Source organism: Caretta caretta, chromosome 27 (assembly GCF_965140235.1).
Source record: "Caretta caretta isolate rCarCar2 chromosome 27, rCarCar1.hap1, whole genome shotgun sequence".
NCBI lineage: Eukaryota > Metazoa > Chordata > Testudines > Cheloniidae > Caretta > Caretta caretta.
The window spans coordinates 14114042-14135861 of record NC_134232.1 but is presented as its reverse complement, the minus strand read 5'-3'; the positions used below and the strand labels follow the sequence as shown (position 1 = coordinate 14135861).

The 21820-nt window shown below is 38.6% G+C and overlaps 1 protein-coding gene and 1 long non-coding RNA gene across 4 annotated transcripts in view; one reads left to right on the top strand and one right to left on the bottom strand.

The window, feature by feature from the left end:
* Nucleotides 1-21820, bottom strand: part of LOC125626657 (uncharacterized) — a 225423-nt gene that overhangs the window by 68888 nt on the left and 134715 nt on the right. The window lies entirely within an intron of this gene.
* KRT23 (keratin 23) lies at nt 3146-20665 on the top strand. Of its 3 annotated transcripts, XM_048829875.2 has the most exons (8): nt 3146-4078; nt 7806-7888; nt 9732-9888; nt 13084-13245; nt 13339-13464; nt 15719-15939; nt 17229-17257; nt 20112-20665. In XM_048829875.2, the coding sequence occupies exons 1-8, from the start codon at nt 3662-3664 to the stop codon at nt 20213-20215; spliced, it is 1299 nt and encodes a 432-aa protein (XP_048685832.2). In that variant the 5' UTR covers nt 3146-3661; the 3' UTR covers nt 20216-20665. The 3 variants fall into 3 exon arrangements, with proteins under 3 accessions (XP_048685832.2, XP_048685833.2, XP_074979668.1); XM_048829876.2 differs by lacking the exon at nt 17229-17257; XM_075123567.1 differs by lacking the exons at nt 17229-17257; nt 20112-20665 and adding an exon at nt 17124-17222.

Genomic DNA, 21820 nt, shown 5'->3' with positions numbered 1-21820 from the left:
ACCCTCTGGAGAAGAGGAAGCTGACAAAAGCACAAGCAGAGCAGTGAAGTTCTGTGAGTAAAATTATATACAGAGACATGGAGAAAAAGAGGAAAGACACATATTTAAACTTGTAATGATGGCAAGAAAGGAGTCTCATAAGGGGAAATGAAAAATCCTTAAGTGATTCTAGCCTTTCAACAAGAACACATGAATTTTTCACAAGCCTATTAAGGATCTATTGAGAAGTGAGGCTTATTTTCCTTTAGGCTAGATTAGAAATTTCCAAGCAAGATAAATTTAGGTAAACTGAAATGAAATTTTAATCCTCCTGAGTATGTCTAAACAGTAAAGACATGATAGATTAATGGAGATAAATTGATAATTACATCCAAAATAATGATGTAATGATAGTTTCTTAAGGATAAATGTGTGAAGTACAAAGCTGAGAATGAAGTAGAAGAGAGGCATTTCTAGGTGCTGATAGGCAGAGATGTAATTAAGTGAAGAGTGCCCACCATGACAAGTAGGAGTATTGTATTTAAATCTTCTCTCTCACTCATAGTTCTACAATGAGGGTGATTATTAACATAGAGATGATAAAGGGGAAGGCTTTAGGAAGTAATTTGAAGGTAGATCTCAACTATATATATTTTTATGGCCACACAACATTGTTATTCTCTCTAGTATCAATACACCTGTGAAAAGACAGAAAAGCTCGCTGATAAAACATTTAGTTATATAATAGACACTCTTCTTGCAGCAGATGCATAAATACAGATGACCAAATGCTTTGGTATGTCAGAGGAACGTGATGCATGTTCAAAGTTTCTTTCCATTAATGCAAAACTGGAAAAGCTTGTTGTTGTGAAAGAACTCACCATAAGATCATTCAGAAATTAATTGGCCGAGGTTTCAAAAGTAAATTGTGATTTGGGGCAACTCAAATTTTGAGTGTTCAACTTGTGACACCTCAGAGGGGCTTGACATTCAGAAAGTGCTGAGCATCCACAGTCTGAAAATCAGACCCCTTAAAATAGGGCACTCAAAAACTGAGGCAATCAAAACCACTGGTTTCTTCTGAAAATCTTGGCCAGTGTTGTTGTTTTGGTTTCATCAATGAGTTTGTCTGCAGTTTTAAGGAAAAAAACAAACTTCTGTGGTAGCTTTGATGTATGGGAAAATGCCAAAGTAAAAGCAAAATAACACAGGAATCTGTTAAAACACAGCTCAGTGCCAATTATTTTCTCAGGCATTACTATTCAAAAGAAGCTGCCCAAAGAGGAGCTGGTCTCATGCATTCGGAGATTCTAAGGCCAGAAGGGACCACTGTGATCATCTAGTCTGACCTCCTGTGTAATGCGGGCAACAGAATTTCCCCATTAACACATACACACAAACACATACACATAAAGCATTGTACAAACAATACAAACTACATTCTCAAATTACCCACCTGAGATAAGCAAGTATTATTCTATAGATGCAGAAGCTGACACAAAAAGAAGGAATGTGATTTGCCCAATATCAGGCAGTAAGCCAATGGCAGAGATTAAAATAGAAGACAAGAGTTTCCGTCTTCCCATGTTTTGTTGAGTCTACCATACCATGATGCCACCTTATTCATAAATGTTGAAATAAAAGCAGCAGAAATTGCTAGTGTATTGTTCACACCCCATTCTGTAGACAAGATAAAGATTATCTTTCAGCTAAAATAAATCATGCATCAGAGCAGCCACCATATGGTCCCAGGTCTGGAGTAGAACTGGGTAGCTTTTAAAAAGATGGATTTCTCTATTTCCTGGCTATCCAATTTAATATATTATCTAAACTGTACTAACAAATGGGTCAGTTGTGTGTCCTGGTTGAAGTTTAATAGTTGGTTGTTTTATATATTTCTCGGTGCAAGGCATCAAAACTAATGTGTAGTAAACGGGAACATTTAGAGTAATTTGGGAACAAATGAACCCGATATATGATTTATTTTAAAATAGTAATAACTAGGAAACACTTGTAATAATTGTAAAAATTTTCTTTGAAATGTTTGGATATATTGAAAGAGCATAATTTATCAGAAAGCATTCAGCATTCTTGAATCTTTGGGTGTTTGTGGGAACAGAATGCTTCGTGCTAAGAGGGATGGTGGGTAAAAGAAAAGGGAAAGATGAAGAACACTGGGAAATCTGTTATGGTTCCAGCTGACACACAGCAACAGCTAGAACAGACGCATGTTGAGGGACTAACACCTCTGAATAAACGTTTATTTTTGAAGGAAAAGCAAACATCCCAAAATGTTTTAACTAAGTTAATTACTGGCTCCAAAACCAATTACACACAGAACTTAATATCACTCCAAATCACACAAATAATTAGTGACATACATCCAAAACAAACAATATGCTTCCAAAATGTTACAAGGGGAATTTATTTTTTAATCCTACAGTATTTATGAAGCCCTTTCTACTGAAACTGGAGCTAGTATATATTCTGTAAGCATGTTACTGCTGCTTAACATACAAATTCAATAAGAAAAATGTACTTCCAGTCCTGACCAATGTACCAGTTTGGAAAAAGTAAGATCTTCTGCCCCTGGAACATTTGCCCATTTGTAGAAATGGATCCAAACTAAAGCAAACCCCTTTGAATGTCAAATGATCAGTCATCTTCCCTTCAATGCCACTCCCAAACCCCACTATTTTGTATTTTCATGCTGCCTTTGCAATTCTGGGTTCAGCTCAGGACTAACAGTGGACGAGCCGATATTACGGGAAAACTGTTATCACACTATTTCTAGCCTATCTAGACTTTGGGAAATAACTGGAATGTCTTAGGAGCCCATTCTGACAAGATTTCCAGGCAAATTTTTGAGTAGGTTCAGAGAAGCATCTGACATTTTGGGTGTCTCTTCTACAAACTCAAACTCCAAACTTTTTACATTTTCCCATCACTACCTGCTATACTAAGTTCCTATTTAAGTGGAAATTAGGTCTTTCTCCTTTGGTCCCGTACAACATGAAAGAACAAGTGGAATGTAGCAGCAAAGCAGTTAGTAACACCGGGCCAGATCTCCAGTTAATATCAACTGGCCTAGCTTCATTCATTTATACTACTTGAGTATCTATCCCTTTTTTGTTCTTAGAAGCATTCATAACAGCTTCATAGGAAGTGGTGTTTAACATGCAGTTAAAATTCTAAAGCTTGTTATAAAAATACTGACATTTAAAAAGTCTGTTTATTAAAAAGACACATGGGAAACCCAACCCTGTTCGGGCCTTTAGTACTCTGTGTAATTCAAGACGCTCTTCCCACCGTAGACAGGAACACACAACATATTTACTGAGAGATTAGACTGAGGCAGAGCTGGTCCAGCTCCACACCTCCTGCTGCTGGCCACACCTCACTGTTATAATAATAAGAAGAAGGGGGGAAAAAGAAGACAAATAACTGAACATTTTATGCAGTTGTTGTTCCAAACAACAACAGTGTGTGCAGACACATAAATAGTTCAGAATTGACCAAGAGGAAACACATATTTAATGATGACACAATCCTGTTGCTACAGTCATTCACGTAAGGGAACTCCCACAAGGAAAGGCATAAAAAAAGCTTAGGGAAGGTTGAGAAACTGCTCAGTCGATGCTAGTAAGTCAAACATTGTGTTAGATCCCTAATAGATGTGGTCATGAACTCCAGTCAAGGCCGTTTCCAGTTCTCTTCTGGATCCCACAGGGGTAGTGCAGGGTGTGATTTGTCCCTGCTAGGAAGCTCCTACAGACCTTCAAGTGCACATGGAGGGGCCGCTGGCACATCGGACTCCATTTCCTCCACCAGGCCCCTCTGGCTGGCCTCTGGAGTGGGAGTATCTTGGGGAGCTTTTGGCAAGAGCCATGGGGATAGCATCTTTCTGAGTGGGAATGAGAAACAGACTATGCAAAACCTGAATGACCGTTTGGCTGCTTATCTGGAAAAGGTACGTTCTCTGGAAGCAGCTAATGCTCAGCTGGAGAGCTGTATCCTGGAGCGGCACAAGAAGAGGTTTCATGAAAAGAAACGTGACTTCAACCAATATGAGCAAAATATCACTGACATGCAAGGACAGGTAAGTCAGAGCTGCATTTGGCTATGCCATTCTGCATTCCCCCTCTGTAGAATCCGGGTACTCCTTCAGGCTGGCAGCCCTCCTTTACAGAAGCATAAATAAAATATTAGAAACATTAATGAAAATAGTTACCAGATCTATGCATAAAAGTTCATTGTGCACTCAAGGACGCAGGAGGGGGATAGGAAAGGGTGGAGGGAAGGAAAAGAGAGGTACGTCAGTCTGTAGATGTCTGTGATATAAAGAAATTAAAACGCTGTCAAATGTTCTTTTGTTTTTAACCTGAAGTTGCAGACAGATCTGCAATTTCTTGCATAACATGTTCTCATTGAATGCCCAGTGTGGTAAATCACACAAAGACAAATTGTAAAGCAGGAAAATGAAGAGATTGCCTGGCTTATTTCAAAGGGGGAGAAAAGCAGGTTGGACTGCCTGGGACTATTGGAGCAAGGGGAAGAGCTGGCCTATTGCAGAAAATAGGAGGATGTGGGGGTTAAAAGTTCAGAAAATCTGCAAAAAGTCATTCATGAATGCCCCTTCAGAGCACTGACAACGGTGTTACAAATCTTCCAAATAATCCAAATCTTGTAGGTTTTATATCGAAAAACCATAAATGTCTAGTGTGTAGCCTAGAAATATGAGTCAGTCAGCAGATGCCATATAGAAACCATTACCTACAACTGTTCGTCCTCCTATCTAGAAGTTCCTTGCAGCAGGCTTTGGCTATACCAAAGATACCCATAGCCAAGTAATGAAATCATTCCTGAAATCACATGCAAAAATGATGTCACCAAGATTCCCAATATAGCACTTTTGAAGGGAATAGATTTTGCAATGCCTCAGGAAATAACAAACATAGAAAAGCTCACAATATGTTTGTAATGGAATGAGTAGAAATACACATTCACACAGGCTATGTATTTCATTCACTGATTTCTGTGGCGGTGGAGCAAGGAATCATAATGAGCATATCCAAATAAAACAGAAAAATGAAATGTCCATTCTAATTATGAAAACAGCAAATACTGACAAATATGAAAACTGACAAATACTCTTTGGCATGTTTTCACTGTAACTAAAAAGTGAATTTATGGTTCCCACCACTATTGCATATTAGCGTTCAACAATATGTCTTTCAAACTCATGTATCTAAAAATGTAAGAATAATATTAATCTGCATACATAATAAAACCTAATTAACTCAGTAATCATCCTGTGACTAATCAAAATAATTAACTTTACATGACCATATAAGGCAAGAAGCAAAGCTACTCAACAATGCTATGTGTTTAGTTTTTAAATGGCACTTTTTGTTTGGAATGGGTTAGGATTTCTTATGATCTTGAGAACTTTTTTCCAGAGATACTTGAACATTGGCATTAACTGGCACCTTTGCTGATTTACGGTAGGGAGACCTGGGACTGAATAAACATGGATAAAACTTCCTTCTCGCTGCTAAAGGTGTTCCCTTCAGGCAGAAGATGAGGGACACTGGCCCCAGGCAATGCATAAGGAAAGCTAGTTCTACTGCTGCCTTGGCCTGTTCTTAGGATAAAAACAGGTCATCAGTCTCCAGGCCTGTCAGTTCCTCAGTGAATTCATTTTAAAAGAAAAATATCTCTAAACCAGAGATAAATACTTGGTCTCCAACTAAACAGATTTTCTCACGTCTTGTATGAGAGCCCAGAGAAGTTCTGATTCAGGGGGAAAATCCAGACCTACAGAATTCACCCATGCCAGAACCTTTCTTTAGAAAGGAAAAGAGAAATTAAGAAAGATGAAAAGACGCAAATCATAGGATTGATCAGGATAAAACTCTAAGTGAGGGAAGCACTGTACCACCAATATAACTCTTGTATCTACCATTCACAGTTAAGGTGGGTTATCCAGTAGTTACTAGCATCAAGCCTCTTAGACCAAGTATGTATTATTTTATTAGTATATATATTTATATACCATTCATAGAGGAGGTGGGATATCAGATGGTTATTTACAGTGGGAGCCTCAGACAGCTTTAAACCAGAATTTTCGTTTACTCTGGAAGGAACACCAGCTAACCATGAATTAATCATGTATTAGTCAAAGTGCCCATGTTTTCTGATTGAATGTGGAATATGTCCAAAAAGAACTTTTCTGAATATCTATCATACATCCATAGAGCAGTAAAATGGTTATGGTATTAGACTACTGCTTGCAGATATTTACTGCCTGATGATGCCTCTCTGTTGAGGACTTTACTGCTATTTTAGCTGTATGCTCTTCATAATCAAGATCCCTCCTTACAATAAAACCTGGCATTTTCAGTTTCCTAAGCTAACAGTTCCCACCTCCCACCTCAGTGCATATGGTACAAATGATACAGGCCTTTCAGCATATTATCTAGTGCTTTGTCAAATCTACCTTTGCAGCCTCAAACAATAGGGTTTAGTGTTGGCATTAGAGATGGAAAGTTGTTAAATTATGGCTGTTTCATGCTCACTGTAACACAAATTGAAAGGCTCAGTCTACTTCTAAGCAGATAGATGTCCACATTTCAAAATCAGCAGCAACTAGCCTTTTAGATGCCACGGACAGAGTCTCTTTTACACTAAGCCCTTACAATGTCATTATTTTTATTGTTGATTTGCTATATTATAAAATGGTTACATAACTCAAGACACTAATGGACCTTTCTGATCGGCTCTCAATTATTCTCCTCCACAGTATAATCCATAATGCTCGGGAAATGGGTTCAATTATTTTCTTTATTTCTTTTCCTTGTCAGCAATAACAAACCCCAGACGGCCCAACATTTAGGATATTATTGTACTTCTCAGCTGGCCTTCATTATGCCTTAGGGCAAAACCTGAAATGTGCTGTAATTGACCAGGAATGTACTGCATATTCTGTATTATTGATTGATTAATGCATTCCAAGGACACCTTGATTTTTCCATTCAAAAGTCAACCTGGAGCACTTCAAGATATTTTTGTCATGTTTTATTTTTCCTGGTTTCTTGCTGACTAGGTGCAGAAAGTTTTATTTGAAAAACTACTGGGAATTCTTTCACTGGATAAAGCTATTTCTGATTTTAGGAATATTTTCACCTTTTATTGCCATCTAAATGTTTAGTAAAGGCTGCAGTGAGAAATTTCCCTGTGATTACCTCTTTTCTCCTCCTCCCCCTTAATTAGTAAAAGACTTGATATGTCACAGTTCTTAGTTCATGCTAATTATATATTAAATTAATGGTTTTAAGTGAACTGGATTGCTTTTAAGGATTTGGAATGGAATACTGAGCCTTTCACATTCACATCAGTGTTCAACCTATCCCAGGTTGGTGGTGACTGAAAGCCATTACCCTTTGATGGCCCAGTACCTTCTGTAAAATGAGCTAGTGCTCTTACTTCTCTTCCTTTAGAGCAGGCTTCCACATCACACAAGCCACCACTGGAATTGTCACTAACTAATTTCACTTTGCTAGTATTCTTAACATGGGCAAGAGATGATATTCAGTGAGACTTAGGTTCCTAAACACCTAAGTCACTTTTGAGAGTGGGGCTTAGGCTCCTAAGGAATTACATACACCTAAAAATCTTTGAGGATCTGGGCCCAAGTCACTAAGGGGCATTTGAAAGTTTTACTCTAAATCCATTCACACGTCAAACAATAGGAACGGTAGAATAGCGAAAGACATCCACTATATGGCATATCTGTGGGAACTTAACTCAGTGTCTGTGGTTTACAGATTGAGGATGGCAAGATCACCAATGCCAGTATTCTTCTGAATATCGATAATGCTAAAATAGCATCTGAAGATTTGAGTCTCAAGTAAGTTCTTTCTTGGCTTCTTCATATTTGTAAGGAGGGTGAAAGGAAATAAATCCAGGCTTTGTCCCTGATAATATAATAAAACTTGTTTCTGGTGAAGTTCTTTGGTGACATCTGATCAATAAAATGAATGTACAGCAAAAATAATAGAGAGATGAGAACTTAATGTTAAAATTACAAATGACTGCTGAACAATCACGAGTCACTCTGTTTATGAATCGTAGATCAGGGCCTGAAGAGCAGGTTTTACTGCAGGTGTTTAATTCCTATCACAAAAAGTATGTATAGACGATAAGGCTGAATACAAATTAACTCTGGTCTGCACCTCATCCTCTCCCCGAATTCAACCAAATTATTCTGTCTCCTGTGGTCTTCAGTTCATTCTTCCTGACCCCTAGCATGCCCCTCTCCCTCACTACCTTCTGCTGGTCTTCACAGTGAGGTTGCCACAATAATTGAATCGGTTCCTGATGAACCACTCGTGTACCATCTCAATGGGCAATAAATAGTATTAAGAGACTTTTTTCAGGAAAATCTAAGAAACCTGAATGGTTTAATTTGAACTGCAAACTTCCAGGCAAATATATGCACATGCGGGAATTTACATTATTGTAGGCTAGTTTCTGATGGACCCTGAACAGAATCTTCCATTCAGCAAAAGAAGCTCAGTCACTTAAGTGGCCTAGCACTATAAGGCAATATTTTTTAAAAATGACTTTTTTCTTTTAAGACTCAAAAGCCCAATTCACTATCCCATACATTCTCTGTGCTTCCTTTCACTTCATTACTGGTTACCAAAATATTTCACTGAGCGGCGCCACTAAAAATTGGAACTGTGAAGCTTCTTAAATGGAAGGGAATGATGTGCAGAATAGTATTTCTGTGTGATTATCGCATTCTGAAGAGAGTCTGGTGAATTAGTTGGAGGAAACATTAGTTGACCCCATGAAAATTAGAGGGAGAAAGAGATTTTGGTTTCTCTTATATCTGAGCTTGGGGAGCAATCAGAGAATCAAAGAATCATAGAATCATAGAATATCAGGGTTGGAAGGGACCTCAGGAGGTCATCTAGTCCAACCCCCAGCTCAAAAGCAGGACCCATCCCCAATTAAATCATCCCAGCCAGGGCTTTGTCAAGCCTGACCTTAAAAACTTCTAAGGAAGGAGATTCCACCACCTCCCTAGGCAACGCATTCCAGTGTTTCACCACCCTCCTAGTGAAAAAGTTTTTCCTAATATCCAACCTAAACCTCCCCCACTGCAACTTTTCAGACCATTACTCCTTGTCCTGTCGTCTTCCAAAGGCTGTTCCAGAACTGAAAGTAACCGCAGTACAAGTTTCGAGTGTTGTTTTTGCCTCTTTTTTTTTTTTTTTTTTTTGCCTCGGAGGTGTCAACTTCCTAAATGTGGCTAACTTGAAGAGTTTTAAAGGATATTACTAGCTAGTTTTTAAGCAATTTTTACACACAGTGATTTCACCTGAACTGTATGGCAATCACTCTGGGGCAAACTGCAGGAGACATTAAATTATAGATGCTGTTTTAATATCCCTAATAGCAATTTTTTTCTGAGTTTTGAAACCCCTATTTCTAGAGCTGTGCTAGTCACAAACAAGAAAATTAAGAAAATGCTATCTTGGTCATTTCCCTTTATCATATAAGGGAGTGGTATGGGGACATTTCATTTTAAAGGATTTCTAAGAAATAGCAAAGAATATGTTTTCAAAGAGCCTACTGTCTTGTGATTTGCCCAAGCATTTGCTTCTCTTTGATGCTATTCATAGAGAACTCATGAATTGACCTGTTCTCAGCATGCATGTTTTGCCTCCTTTTTCCTGGTAAAGGTATGAGGCGGAGCAGTCTCTCAGGCAGGGAATGCAAATCAGTGTTGAGAACCTGCGTAAGGAACTTGACAACCTGACCATTGTCACGACAGATCTGGAACTGGAGATTGAAGCCATCCAGGAAGAGCAGATCCTCAGGAAGAAAGACCATGAGAAGGTAGGAGAAATCTAGACCCTAAAATCCTAACTAATACAGTTTTTCTAATGAATGGAGAAGTTTGTGTAATATCTACATCCTAAAAATGAGGCAGATAATTCAAGGCCCACTTGTGTTCCCACTGAAGTCAATGGGAGTCTTTCCATTGACTTCAATGAGAGTTGGGTCCAACCCAGAGTTTGCATTATACATGATCTAGTGGATTGGGATTGGACCTCTTTAATTCTAATCCTAGATAGGACAATGACTCACTGTATGTCCTTGGAAAGTTCATTTTGCCTGTTTGCCTCTCATTTACCCCACCTGTAAAACGAAGATAATAAAACTTGCCTATCTTACAAGAATAGTGTGAGAAATTATATAATATTTGTACAGTGATTGCAGATGAAAACCACTGAGATTATTATTATCATTAGCTGATACAGCACCATTCATGTTTAGGGTTAGCAAAGCAAATACTAGCAATGTGGTGAAATTATTTCAGATTATATATTGTGATTCCTAATGTATGAAATGATTGTTACTGGTGTGTTCGCCCCCAGATTTACCCTCATACTCTGGATATGTCAGTTCTGCAAAGGAGGTTGCTTTGAGATTTTGGTTTCATCTGAACCCAAAGTTCAGAATGAAAGTTTGAAAGAGATTTGGGCAAGAATGAATACAGATAGATCAAAATTGAAGAAAATGTTTGCACAAATCCCTCCCAAGTGAAAATTAATTACTTTTCCAAAGCTCTAAACACAGCTAAATAGATAGCACTTAATGTACTTAAGCCTTGACAATTAAACTTTACCACTCTTAATTCTCGCTTTGTTGTTGTGCTGTATATGTTGCTACCTCCACACAGCACTGTGCCACTGCTTGACAACATGACATTTTCATGCTGACTGCTGTACTGTTGTCCTTAGGTACCAAGTATCCTGCTCAGTGATCATCATTTTTTAAAAAGTGGAACAGAAATCCAAAGGGTAAATAGTAAAAGATCAGACTTCGATTGGCTGACTCACTTGTGTACCCAGAAATATTAATGAGCTATATTCTAACAGTTTTTGGAAGCAGGACAACCAAGAAGGATGTTACTGTGTCCAGTCAGTCTGCATTTCAAATGCTGTAGTATCATATCTTGGAGTGTTACCATTTTCAAAAGCTCCCCAGAAAAAGTATTTAAAACATGAGATTATGCTACACTGAAGAGAATTTTACCAAACCTGTTTGACTTGTGCTATAATTAGGGTGTTTACAGAGTAATTATATGTTTTAATTTGACTGCTCCTCTAGTAATTACACGGAATTTTTGTAGTCTTCTCCTGTAAACTTGGCTATAGTTTCATAAATACTATGTATTCTCTGAAAGGTGAAATTAGAATTAGAGTTGAATGAATCTGGATGGTTTCAAGTTCCATTCAGATAAACATCCAAATGTGGCAATACTTCATTCAAGTGTCTTACTTCTAGAAATACTATGAGAAAAGTTTTTTGTTGAATTCTCTGACCCAGTCCTACATGCACTGAAGTCATCAGGAGCAGAAGCAGGCTGCTGGTTTTGGCCATGTCAGATACACCATGACATTACCTAGCCACAATATTTAATTAAACTTTACTGAATCTCCCAAAAAAGTTTTGAGCTCTGGTTTGAGTCACATTTTAGATAAATTTCAGAGTAAGAGCCATGTTAGTCTGTATTTGCAAAAAGAAAAGGAGTACTTGTGGCACCTTAGAGACTAACCAATTTATTTGAGCATAAGCTTTCGTGAGCTACTGTGGAAACACAGTATGCATCCGATGAAGTGAGCTGTAGCTCACGAAAGCTTATGCTCAAATAAATTGGTTAGTCTCTAAGGTGCCACAAGTACTCCTTTTCTTTTAGATAAGGATATACTGGCTCTTATTGAGGCCAGACTAGTTTGCAGACCCATAAGAACAACTGACTTTATCTAGAAAATCATCCATCTCAAGTAGAGAACAAACTATTTTATCACCCAAGAGGTGGTCTTTCCATGGAATCATGTTAGTGGATGACCTGGGGGAAGTTTGCATTGCTCTTGTCCATGCTGTACCTGTTTTGTGGATATAGAGGACTTCAGTCTCCAGGATTCTCAGTAGAACATCTTTCACCAACAGAATATTAATTTTAAAAAAAGCAATCAATAGGTCTTGCAGATTGTCTGCACCAGTCTCTGGTGAACAGAAGCCCCAGCAACCAGCGAGGTGGGGATAGCCACATCTCAAAAGTATTGGTATAAAGATATCAGAATGAACAGCTTGTCTATGGAGGCATACTTCCAGCACTAGGTTCTCTGTTAAGTATGCCAACAAAGCAAGAAAGTGGGGGAGGGGTTTGTAGGTTGTAATGAGGCAACCTTTATAAGAGTTTAATATTTTGACTGGTATGGGTGTGAGACTAGTGAAGTAAAACTGATTGGATCTGTCATCTACACTGTAAAAAACCCCAAAGCATTCTTATTACATGGAGGGCTCCACATCTGCCTTGATGGCTTGTCATATATTTTACAGATTAAATATATCTTGTGCTGTAGACAAACAAAAATCACGTACATTTTTTAGGAAATGAACTCTTCCATTATGGAATTTTGCAATAGGAATAAAATCAACTTCCTTTCCAGCCAATCGGAATTCCCTAATGGTTTGGGAGCTTCCATGATTGTCTTTGTTTCAGCTGATTCTGCACAATAATTTACTCACATTGTCATATGATAAAATAGTGTTCCAAAAGGTTGGGTCTGGAATCAGTCAGACGAGTAGATGCAAAAACCCAGATGTGTGTGTTCCCTTATTATACATGAAGAGTCAGCGCAGGCAGTGCGCTTTCCTGGCTGACCAGAGAAATGGTATGAAAATACAAGCTTTTAGTAAGAAGTTAAGAGACCACAAAGCATAGGTAGGTGAGAGTCTTTCTGCAGGAAGTCTAAAGTAATAATCTTTTTAAAAAAATAATTTAAGTAGATTGCTCTTTTTAAATTAAATCACTGTGTGTTTTAGGATTATCCAGGTCAAACTAGTATGATATAAGCAATTGTTAACTGTGTGTATAACAATTAATTCACTATAAGGAGACTAATCTTTTAGTGCTACTTACTGAAAATAGGAATGAAGGGGACAAGGTGAGAATGGGGAATTCTTTGTCATCATTTTCATAAATGTGTCTTATTTTCTCTTCTCTGCTAATATGAACAGGAAATGGGTGCGCATCATTCATCACAGGATTTCAAGGTCAATGTGCAAGTGAATGCAGTGCTGCAAGAAGATTTGGCCAAGATTTTAGCAGGGATAAGAGAGGATTATGAAGCCATTATTGAAAAGAACCGCCAAGACCTTGAGGTCTGGTACAAAGAGCAGGTAACAAAGGAATAATCAAACTTCCTTCTGCTGATTTCACAGAGTCCTATTTTCATAAAAGATTGACCAGTATCAATTACTTTTGCTCCACAGACTGCAACTGTGTCCCCAGTGGCAAACATCAGCCCAGAAGAAATACAGAGCAAGGAGGGTGAAATCAAGAACCTGAGGCGAACTTTTCAGGCCTTGGAGATTGAGTTGCAGGCACAATTTAGCAAGGTATCTTCTGGGGAAATCAATGGCAGGTCACTTTTTATCCAATAAGTTTTCCAGGAACGCATACCTTCATCCAGATTCTGCCCTCATTCACACCCATGCAACGACATTGACTTCTGTGGAGTTATATATAAATGAAAGTAGAATTTGACCCCTTTTGCCTATATTTAAACCCATGGACACTTGCAAAGAAGACTGTTACACGGTCACCACATAGAAAATTCATTAGATACTTCCCTTCTTGTGACTGCACATGGAGGAAACAGGAGGAAATGGGTGAGATGACCTGGAAGCCAGCCAGCAAGGTGCTCCAGTCGGGGGGAAGGGGAAGGCTGAGGAGTTTGCCTATTGGTCCAAATGTCAGGTCTGGAAGATCATATGATATGTGAAATCCTGCTACCAACAGTCACACACGGTAGGAAGAATATTGGCTGAAAATCTTACGAATTCCTCAGATTTCCCAGAGATTAAAGCTTCTGTGTCCATGACATGGCAAGCTTGGAGTAATACTGTATAATAAGAGGAAAACTGACAAAATGGTCCAAGAAATGTCTCATTTACAAAATATAAAAGTGTATTTTACAACTCCAGAGAGAGGAAATCCGTAACTTCCAAAGTCAGTAATCTAAGGTTAGAAAAATTCTATGTGCCATTGTATAACATGTATATTTGCCTCCCTTTTTTAAACTAATCAAAAATTATCCTTTGTGATTTGCTAACACCTCAGATATAATCTTTCCATTTAGAAAATTACATCATAAAATGCACATTTGGTGTCAACTTATTGTTTTCCTTTTCATTTTAGACCATTGTAAAAACAAAGAGTCAGAGGAATTCTCATAATTAAGCTGAAAATATAACCTTAACATTTCACCTTTCTAAAAAAAGAATTCTGGATATGTCAGTGTTATGTTAATAACTTTTGCAGAGGTTATTAAGAAAAAAATAAATGACCTGTGAAGATCATATTAAAAAGTTATATCCAGAAAGAGGAAATATTTCTAAGATTTAACTTGAGATTTATTTATGTTTACTTAGTCCTTGTGGACACCAATTTCAGATTGATTATGATAGTTAATGTCTGAGAAGGGCCTGACTGATCCCAGTATGAATGCAGTTTTACGCCAGTGTAATTCTGTTTAAAACAGGAGCTACACTGTTGTAAAAGTGAAACAACACGGTGGTTAATCAGTCCAGAAAAGTGCTAAGTATTATTATTACATTACTGCTGTTGATAAATTGTATAATCAATTGTTTGACCACACTGATTCATTATGAAATATACTCTAGACACCAAATAACCAATGTCAGTCAGGTTTATTAATATGGTACAGGGAAAAGGTTCTATATGATACCAGGCTACAAAGAGCCGTCCTGTGTAGCAATGTCACATTCATCGTACATAGATGGTGTGCTCTCTGTGCTACACTTTTCAGCTGGTATTATTTATAGGATGATTTTACAAGTTACACATCTCTTTACACATCACTAAAAATCTAATCCATCAGTTTGTCTCAGTTCTCTAACTTGTTGTTCTGTCCCTTCCTTATTTTTTTTTGGGGGGGGGGGTTGGAGGGGGGGGATACTAGCATTCCAGGTACTGGTCAATGAAGGTACTTCCCTAGCATGTACTAAGACATGGAACAAATTGTACCTTGATTTTGCAAATTTCCTTTCTGTTTGTGCCAATTGCCTACCTAATCAAATGCAAAGAGTTATGGTATACTTAGAATACGGTAACAGGATTATTGTATAGGCCAGTTTAGTGTGTATCACTGTTACAATATTTGTGCTTAATGTTATTATTGCTTAATGCATAGATAGATAAATACATATGCTAGCCAGCATATATTAGTCAACAATGCAAAAATTAATTTTTGTACCTTTTTGTGAGGATTGTGCATAATTATGGAGATTGTCAGAGTGCAAGTCAGGTGGGATCAAAAAGCCATTCCAAGATTTCCTTAAAGACCGACTCAGTTACCCTTTGAGCATGGAGAACAGAGATGGGATGATTTAGGCTCCACTCCCGCAATTATGCACATGCAACACTTTATTCATGTGAGTAATCCTACTGATTTCAATGGAATTACTTACATGAGTAGTCATGCATGTAACTTAAATGTTTGAAAGACTAGAGCCTTAAGTTTGGAAGCTCTTCTGGTTAGGGACCATGCCGTCTGGTATTTTTGTACAGGACACACTATAGGCACCTCACAAATAATTATACTAGTATTGTTATTTTCTGCTCTTCCAGAAATATGCCCTCGAAGGTACCTTGGCCGAGACCCAGGCTCACTACACATTTCAGCTCCAGAATATACAACAATTGATCTCCAACTGCGAGGAAGAGCTGAGTCAACTCCGCCAAGATATCAAGTGCCAGAACAATCAGTATAAGATCCTCCTTGGGATCAAAACCCGCCTGGAAAAGGAGATTTCCACTTATCGTCAGCTCCTGGAGAGAAATGTTGATGGGTAAGATAAAGCTAGCCTAATTTGGGTAGAGGAGAGGGGAGTCCTTATGTTTATGTAATTTATTTATTTGTTTACTCAGTACTTGTGGGCACCATGAAGATGGTAGTAAACATTGGTATTTTTATGTGTATGGACCATAATAAAATCCACATGAGACACTTACTGCACAGTGAAACTTGCATCAATGTTATTTTGATTAACTAAATTTATTTAACAAATACCTGCATGTATTGCTCTTGTCTAGTAATTGGGATACTTTAATTATAATAATATTTTGTATTTGTATAGTAACTTCCATCCCAGACTCTGAGTACTTTAGAAATATATAAAAAAATAAATTCACAATATCCATGTAAGGTAAATACATTTAATTAACTTGATTTTATAGGTAAGGCAACCAAGGCGCAGACAAGAGAAATGCATTACACAAAGCTAGAATCCACCCTGTAGTAACTGAAGCATCTCAAAGTCTTGTAACAGAATGTGCTGCGTATTGTCTAACACCCAGGCTAGATTCTTCAGGGCTGTGATAATTTAGTTATTTTGTTAAATACTCACACACACACACACACACAAAATGTAACTAAAACAAAATTGTTACTATGTTCTTACACTGTGTATGATTCAGTTGGACTCAGAAAAATGCATAGTTTTTTTTTTATTTTCAGCTCTTATTTGTTGTCTAAAAAGAAGAATGGAGATATGTTTGGATAATCATCCAAATTCACAGTTGCCTCCATAGCGCATCTCTGAAGTTTTGCCCCTCACTAATGAATTATCTATTCTATCCATTCTTTGACTTCTATGAATCTCTGCATTCAGAAACCTCTTAGCTCACAGTTCTTTGTTCTGTCAATTAAAATACACAACTTGCTTCAAACACATGAAACCTGGCCATTAACAAACCAGATGGAGGAAGGTTATTAGTAGTAATTTACAGCTCTACTACTGAACCTCCCAGAGAGCACTCTCCCTCCAAATATTGAACTCCTTATCAGAAACCACAATGGGCCCAACACTAACCATTTATAGGACATGATGAAAGATGTTGCTTTTGAGGAAAAGTAACAGTAAAAAACAAAGGGGGGCATTCAAAGTAAAAGTGGCTGGACCTAAGAGTAATGAAGAGCAAAATCCCTCATGGTAAAAAATGCATGTGATCAGTTTTTGTTTTTGCCCTTTAGATATTGGTATGATGGTCACATTAGAAATACCATTGATGGATATATGAATGGATACTTGAACTGAGAACATTCATTTATTTTACCTTCATTATATTACCTTTACAGAACAAAAAACTTTGAATCAAGCACTAAAGGTAAAAACTACTTATTTTGTTTTCTATAGTAAATACCAATCACATTCACTTTCAGTAAAATTTATTCCTGTGTGGAGGGTCTATGCAAAGCTTATGCACCACTTAAGTCCCACTTAAGCCACATTTTGATATGGTTTAACTGGTGCATATATGTCTCATGCAGGGGTGAATTTCAGTCAGTTTGTCTACACTGCAACAGAAGGTGTGATTAGAGCGCAGGTAGGCATACCTGTACCACCTTTAATCTAACTACTCCAGCTAAAAGTAACAGTGAAGCTAGATGTGGGCTAGGAATATGAACACATAAACGTGCACCCAATCCACTCGGGTAAGAGCTTGCAATGAAACCAGTCGTCACTGCAGCGTCACTGATATTTTTAGCTGTTCTAGCTAGATTAAAGTTAGCATGGGTATGTCTACCTGAGCTGCAATCACACCTTTTTATTGCAGCACAGACATATCCTCAGTGTATGCTGCTGTGTCCACCAGCTTGTAGCCATTTCTTGGTACAGACTTCGCCAGTTACTGAAATACTTCATCCACAGCTGAAACTCTAGCTCAGGCCCTCATGGTCCATAACAGGAACAGCAGCTCCACAAGGCAAGCTAAAAAGTAGCAACCCCTTTGGTTTTAGCCAGTAAGTTCTGGGCTGTTTGTGCCAGGTGCAAGTCAATGCTGTCTCCATATCTATAGACAACATTTTCTTTTTCACATTTCTTTTAGACACATTAAGACACTTTGGTTAGAGATGTGGGCAAGTATCTCTATTTATGTGACAGGTTTCAGAGTAACAGCTGTGTGTGTTAGTCTGTATTCGCAAAAAGAAAAGGAGTACTTATGGCACCTTAGAGACTAACCAATTTATTTGAGCATGAGCTTTCGTGAGCTACAGCTCACTTCATCGGATGTTTACCGTGGAAACTGCAGCAGACTTTATATACACACAGAGAATATGAAACAATACCTCCTCCCACCCCACTGTCCTGCTGGTAATAGCTTATCTAAAGTGATCAACAGGTGGGCCATTTCCAGCACAAATCCAGGTTTTCTCACCCCCCCTACCCCCATACACACACAAACTCACTCTCCTGCTGGTAATAGCCCATCCAAAGTGACCACTCTCTTTACAATGTGTATGATAATCAAGGTGGGCCATTTCTAGCACAAATCCAGGTTTTCTCACTCCCCCCCCCCTTTTTTTCCAAAAACCACACACATAAACTCACTCTCCTCCTGGTAATAGCCCATCCAAAGTGACCACTCTCTTTACAATGTATATGATAATCAAGGTGGGCCATTTCCAGCATAAATCCAGTTTAACCAGAACGTCTGGAGGGGGGGGGGTAGGAAAAAACAAGGAGAAATAGGCTACCTTGCATAATGACTTAGCCACTCCCAGTCTCTATTAAGCCTAAATTAATAGTATCCAATTTGCAAATGAATTCCAATTCAGAAGTTTCTCGCTGGAGTCTGGATTTGAAGTTTTTTATATTTATAATTATGTTATAATTCTTGACATTTGATTTGTGTCCAAACTGGACAGTCTCCACGTAAAAGAATAAATGGACACAAATCAGATGTCAAGAATTATAACATTCATAAACCAGTCGGAGAACACTTCAATCTCTCTGGTCACGCAATTACAGACATGAAGGTCGCTATCTTAAAACAAAAAAACTTCAAATCCAGACTCCAGCGAGAAACTTCTGAATTGGAATTCATTTGCAAATTGGATACTATTAATTTAGGCTTAAATAGAGACTGGGAGTGGCTAAGTCATTATGCAAGGTAGCCTATTGCCCCTTGTTTTTTCCTACCCCCCCCCCCCCAGACGTTCTGGTTAAACTTGGATTTATGCTGGAAATGGCCCACCTTGATTATCATACACATTGTAAAGAGAGTGGTCACTTTGGATGGGCTATTACCAGGAGGAGAGTGAGTTTGTGTGTGGGGGGGAGAAGGGTGAGAAAACCTGGATTTGTGCTGGAAATGGCCCAACTTGATTATCATACACATTGTAAGGAGAGCCATCACTTTAGATAAGCTATTACCAGCAGGAGAGTGGGGTGGGAGGAGGTATTGTTTCATGGTCTCTGTGTATATAATGTCTTCTGCAGTTTCCACAGTATGGATCGGATGAAGTGAGCTGTAGTTCACGAAAGCTTATGCTCAAATAAATTGGTTAGTCTCTAAGGTGCCACAAGTACTCCTTTTCTATTTATGTGATAACCTAAAGGTGAACTATCATCACTCCATTCTGCGTATGGGAAAAAATCTGCCTTTGTGAATTGGTGCCTAAATACTCAATATGCAAGCACCAAGTGGTTGTGTTTGTTTTGCATAAAAGGTGCATACTAATTTTTGCAAGACCAAATAGCTGTGTCCACAAAGTGACAGTGAAAAACCTGAAGCTACGGCTGACTATTTAGTCCTAGAAGGGTCAGAAACCAGCATTAGAGACTGGAAATCAGTTTGTACCCTGCTTCAATACCAATTTAAAAACATAGAGCATAAGAATGTTGCCATGTCAAGCCAAAGGTGAAACATACAGAACTTTTGAATAGCCGCTCAAACAGAAAAATTTCACCATTCACATCACATACCAGAAACCTATTTATGAACTATACTACCCCAGAAAATCTCTTCATGGCTAGGCCAGGTCGGGGCCAAAGAACATATAGGATTAAATTGTCAGCTGGTATAAATCAGAATAGCTCCAATTACTTCAAGAGAATTATGACAATTTACCATATGGATCTGGCCCATAAACTATGTACAAAAGCAAACTTTCCCCTGCTTAGTTTCTTTTCAGTACTCCTCTTGCCTAATAAATCTCTTATTTATTTCCATTCAGAACATGCTGGAACGACCAGTCGAAAGATCAAAACAATCACACAGGACAGCGTGAATGGGCAGGTGGTGTCCTCCACCATAAATGAAATTGACCAGCAGATGTGAAGCAAGGGGCATACTAGGCCCTGGCTCTACCAATGGCCTAATATGTGGCCTTGGTGCAAATCTTTCATGCTCTGTGCTTCAGTTTCTCCTTGTGGAAAATCAGCATAATACTGACCTTCTTTGTAAAGCACTTTGAGATCCACAGATGAAAAGTGTTTTATAAGAGCTAGATGGGTTTTTTGTGTTTTTTTTTTAAAGAAAAATTCTTTTATCCACCAAGACATGGAAGAAAAACTAGATAATGAAAATGACTTGGGAATGTTGGTATTGAATGTGGTATACATTTCTCACCAGCGCCAGGAATCTGCTGACCTTCTATAATTGACATATTGTTTTCCAAACTGACTAACTTAATGTGAATTTAATAATTTTCCACCTTCTCTGTCAGTCACAATTACGTTTTATCTTTTACAATAAACCTCATGACCTGTAATAAACTCTATTCAAATACTTTCGCTGGTAGTTGTTTTTTTATATTAAAAAATTAGAGGGAGGCAGATCCAAGAGGCCTGAAAACCTTGTGTGTCTTGGGCAAGCGTGAGGCTGGATGGTAACATCATCATCAATCATCAAAATAATCAAAGAAAAGGGTTGACACTGTGCACAAAATCCTACACTTGCCATGTACAGTAACTCCTCGCTTAACGTTGTAGTTATGTTCCTGAAAAATGCGACTAAGTAAAACAATGTTAAGTGAATCCAATTTCCCCACAAAAATTAATATAAATAGGGGGGGTTAGGTTCCAGGGAAATTTTTTTCAGACAAAAAAGTGTGTGTGTGTGTGTATATATATATGTACATATATATACACACACACAGAGTACACGTTTTAAACAAAATTTAATACTGTACACAGCTATGAGGATTGTGAAGCTTGGATGAGGTGGTGAAGTTAGAGGGTGGGATATTTCCCAGGGAACGTCTTACTGCTAAATGATTAACTTGCTTTTGGCTAAGACCTCAAGGTTTAACATGTTGTTAATGTAGCCTCACACTCTATAAGGCAGCATGAATGGTGGGAGGGGAGACAGCATGGGAGACAGAGACACACACCCTGTGTGTGGGAGAGAGAGACGGAGAGAGAGATGCGCATTGACCCGTTTAGTACGCTGACCCCACTCTTAAGTACATTGTCTTATTAAACCGATCAGGAAGTTGAGACAGCAGCTGCTGCCCCAAGCTCTCTGTCTCTCTCCGTCTGTGTCCCCACCCTGCTCTATATGGAGAAGGGGTAAGCGGGGTGCAAGAGCAGGGGGACACGCTGACATTAGCCCCTCCCCTCCATCCCCCCGCACAGCAAGCAGGAGGCTCCTGGGAGCAGCTCCAAGGCAGAGGACAGGAGCAGCACATGGCAGTTGGGGGAGGGAAAGCTGAACTTCGAGCAATGGATAGCCTGCTGGGCAGCTGCTGCACAGGGAACTTAGCAGAGTGGGGAGCTGATGGGGGGGCTCCGGTCCACCCTGGTTCCAAGCCCCCACCAGCTAGATCCAACGGGCTGCTCTTCCTGCCAGCAGTGGACAAAGCAGGTGGGTGCCAAACGATGTCATAAGGGAGCACTGCACAACTTTAAACGAGCATGTTCCCTAATTGATCAGAAACAAAAC

Coding starts and splice junctions, on each gene's coding strand:
- KRT23 (XM_048829875.2), top strand. CDS start 3,662: ATGAACTCCAGTCAAGGCCGTTTCCAGTTCTCTTCTGGATCCCACAGG. Junction 4,079..7,805: donor TCACTGACATGCAAGGACAG/GTAAGTCAGAGC, acceptor TGTGGTTTACAG/ATTGAGGATGGCAAGATCAC. Junction 9,889..13,083: donor GGAAGAAAGACCATGAGAAG/GTAGGAGAAATC, acceptor TAATATGAACAG/GAAATGGGTGCGCATCATTC.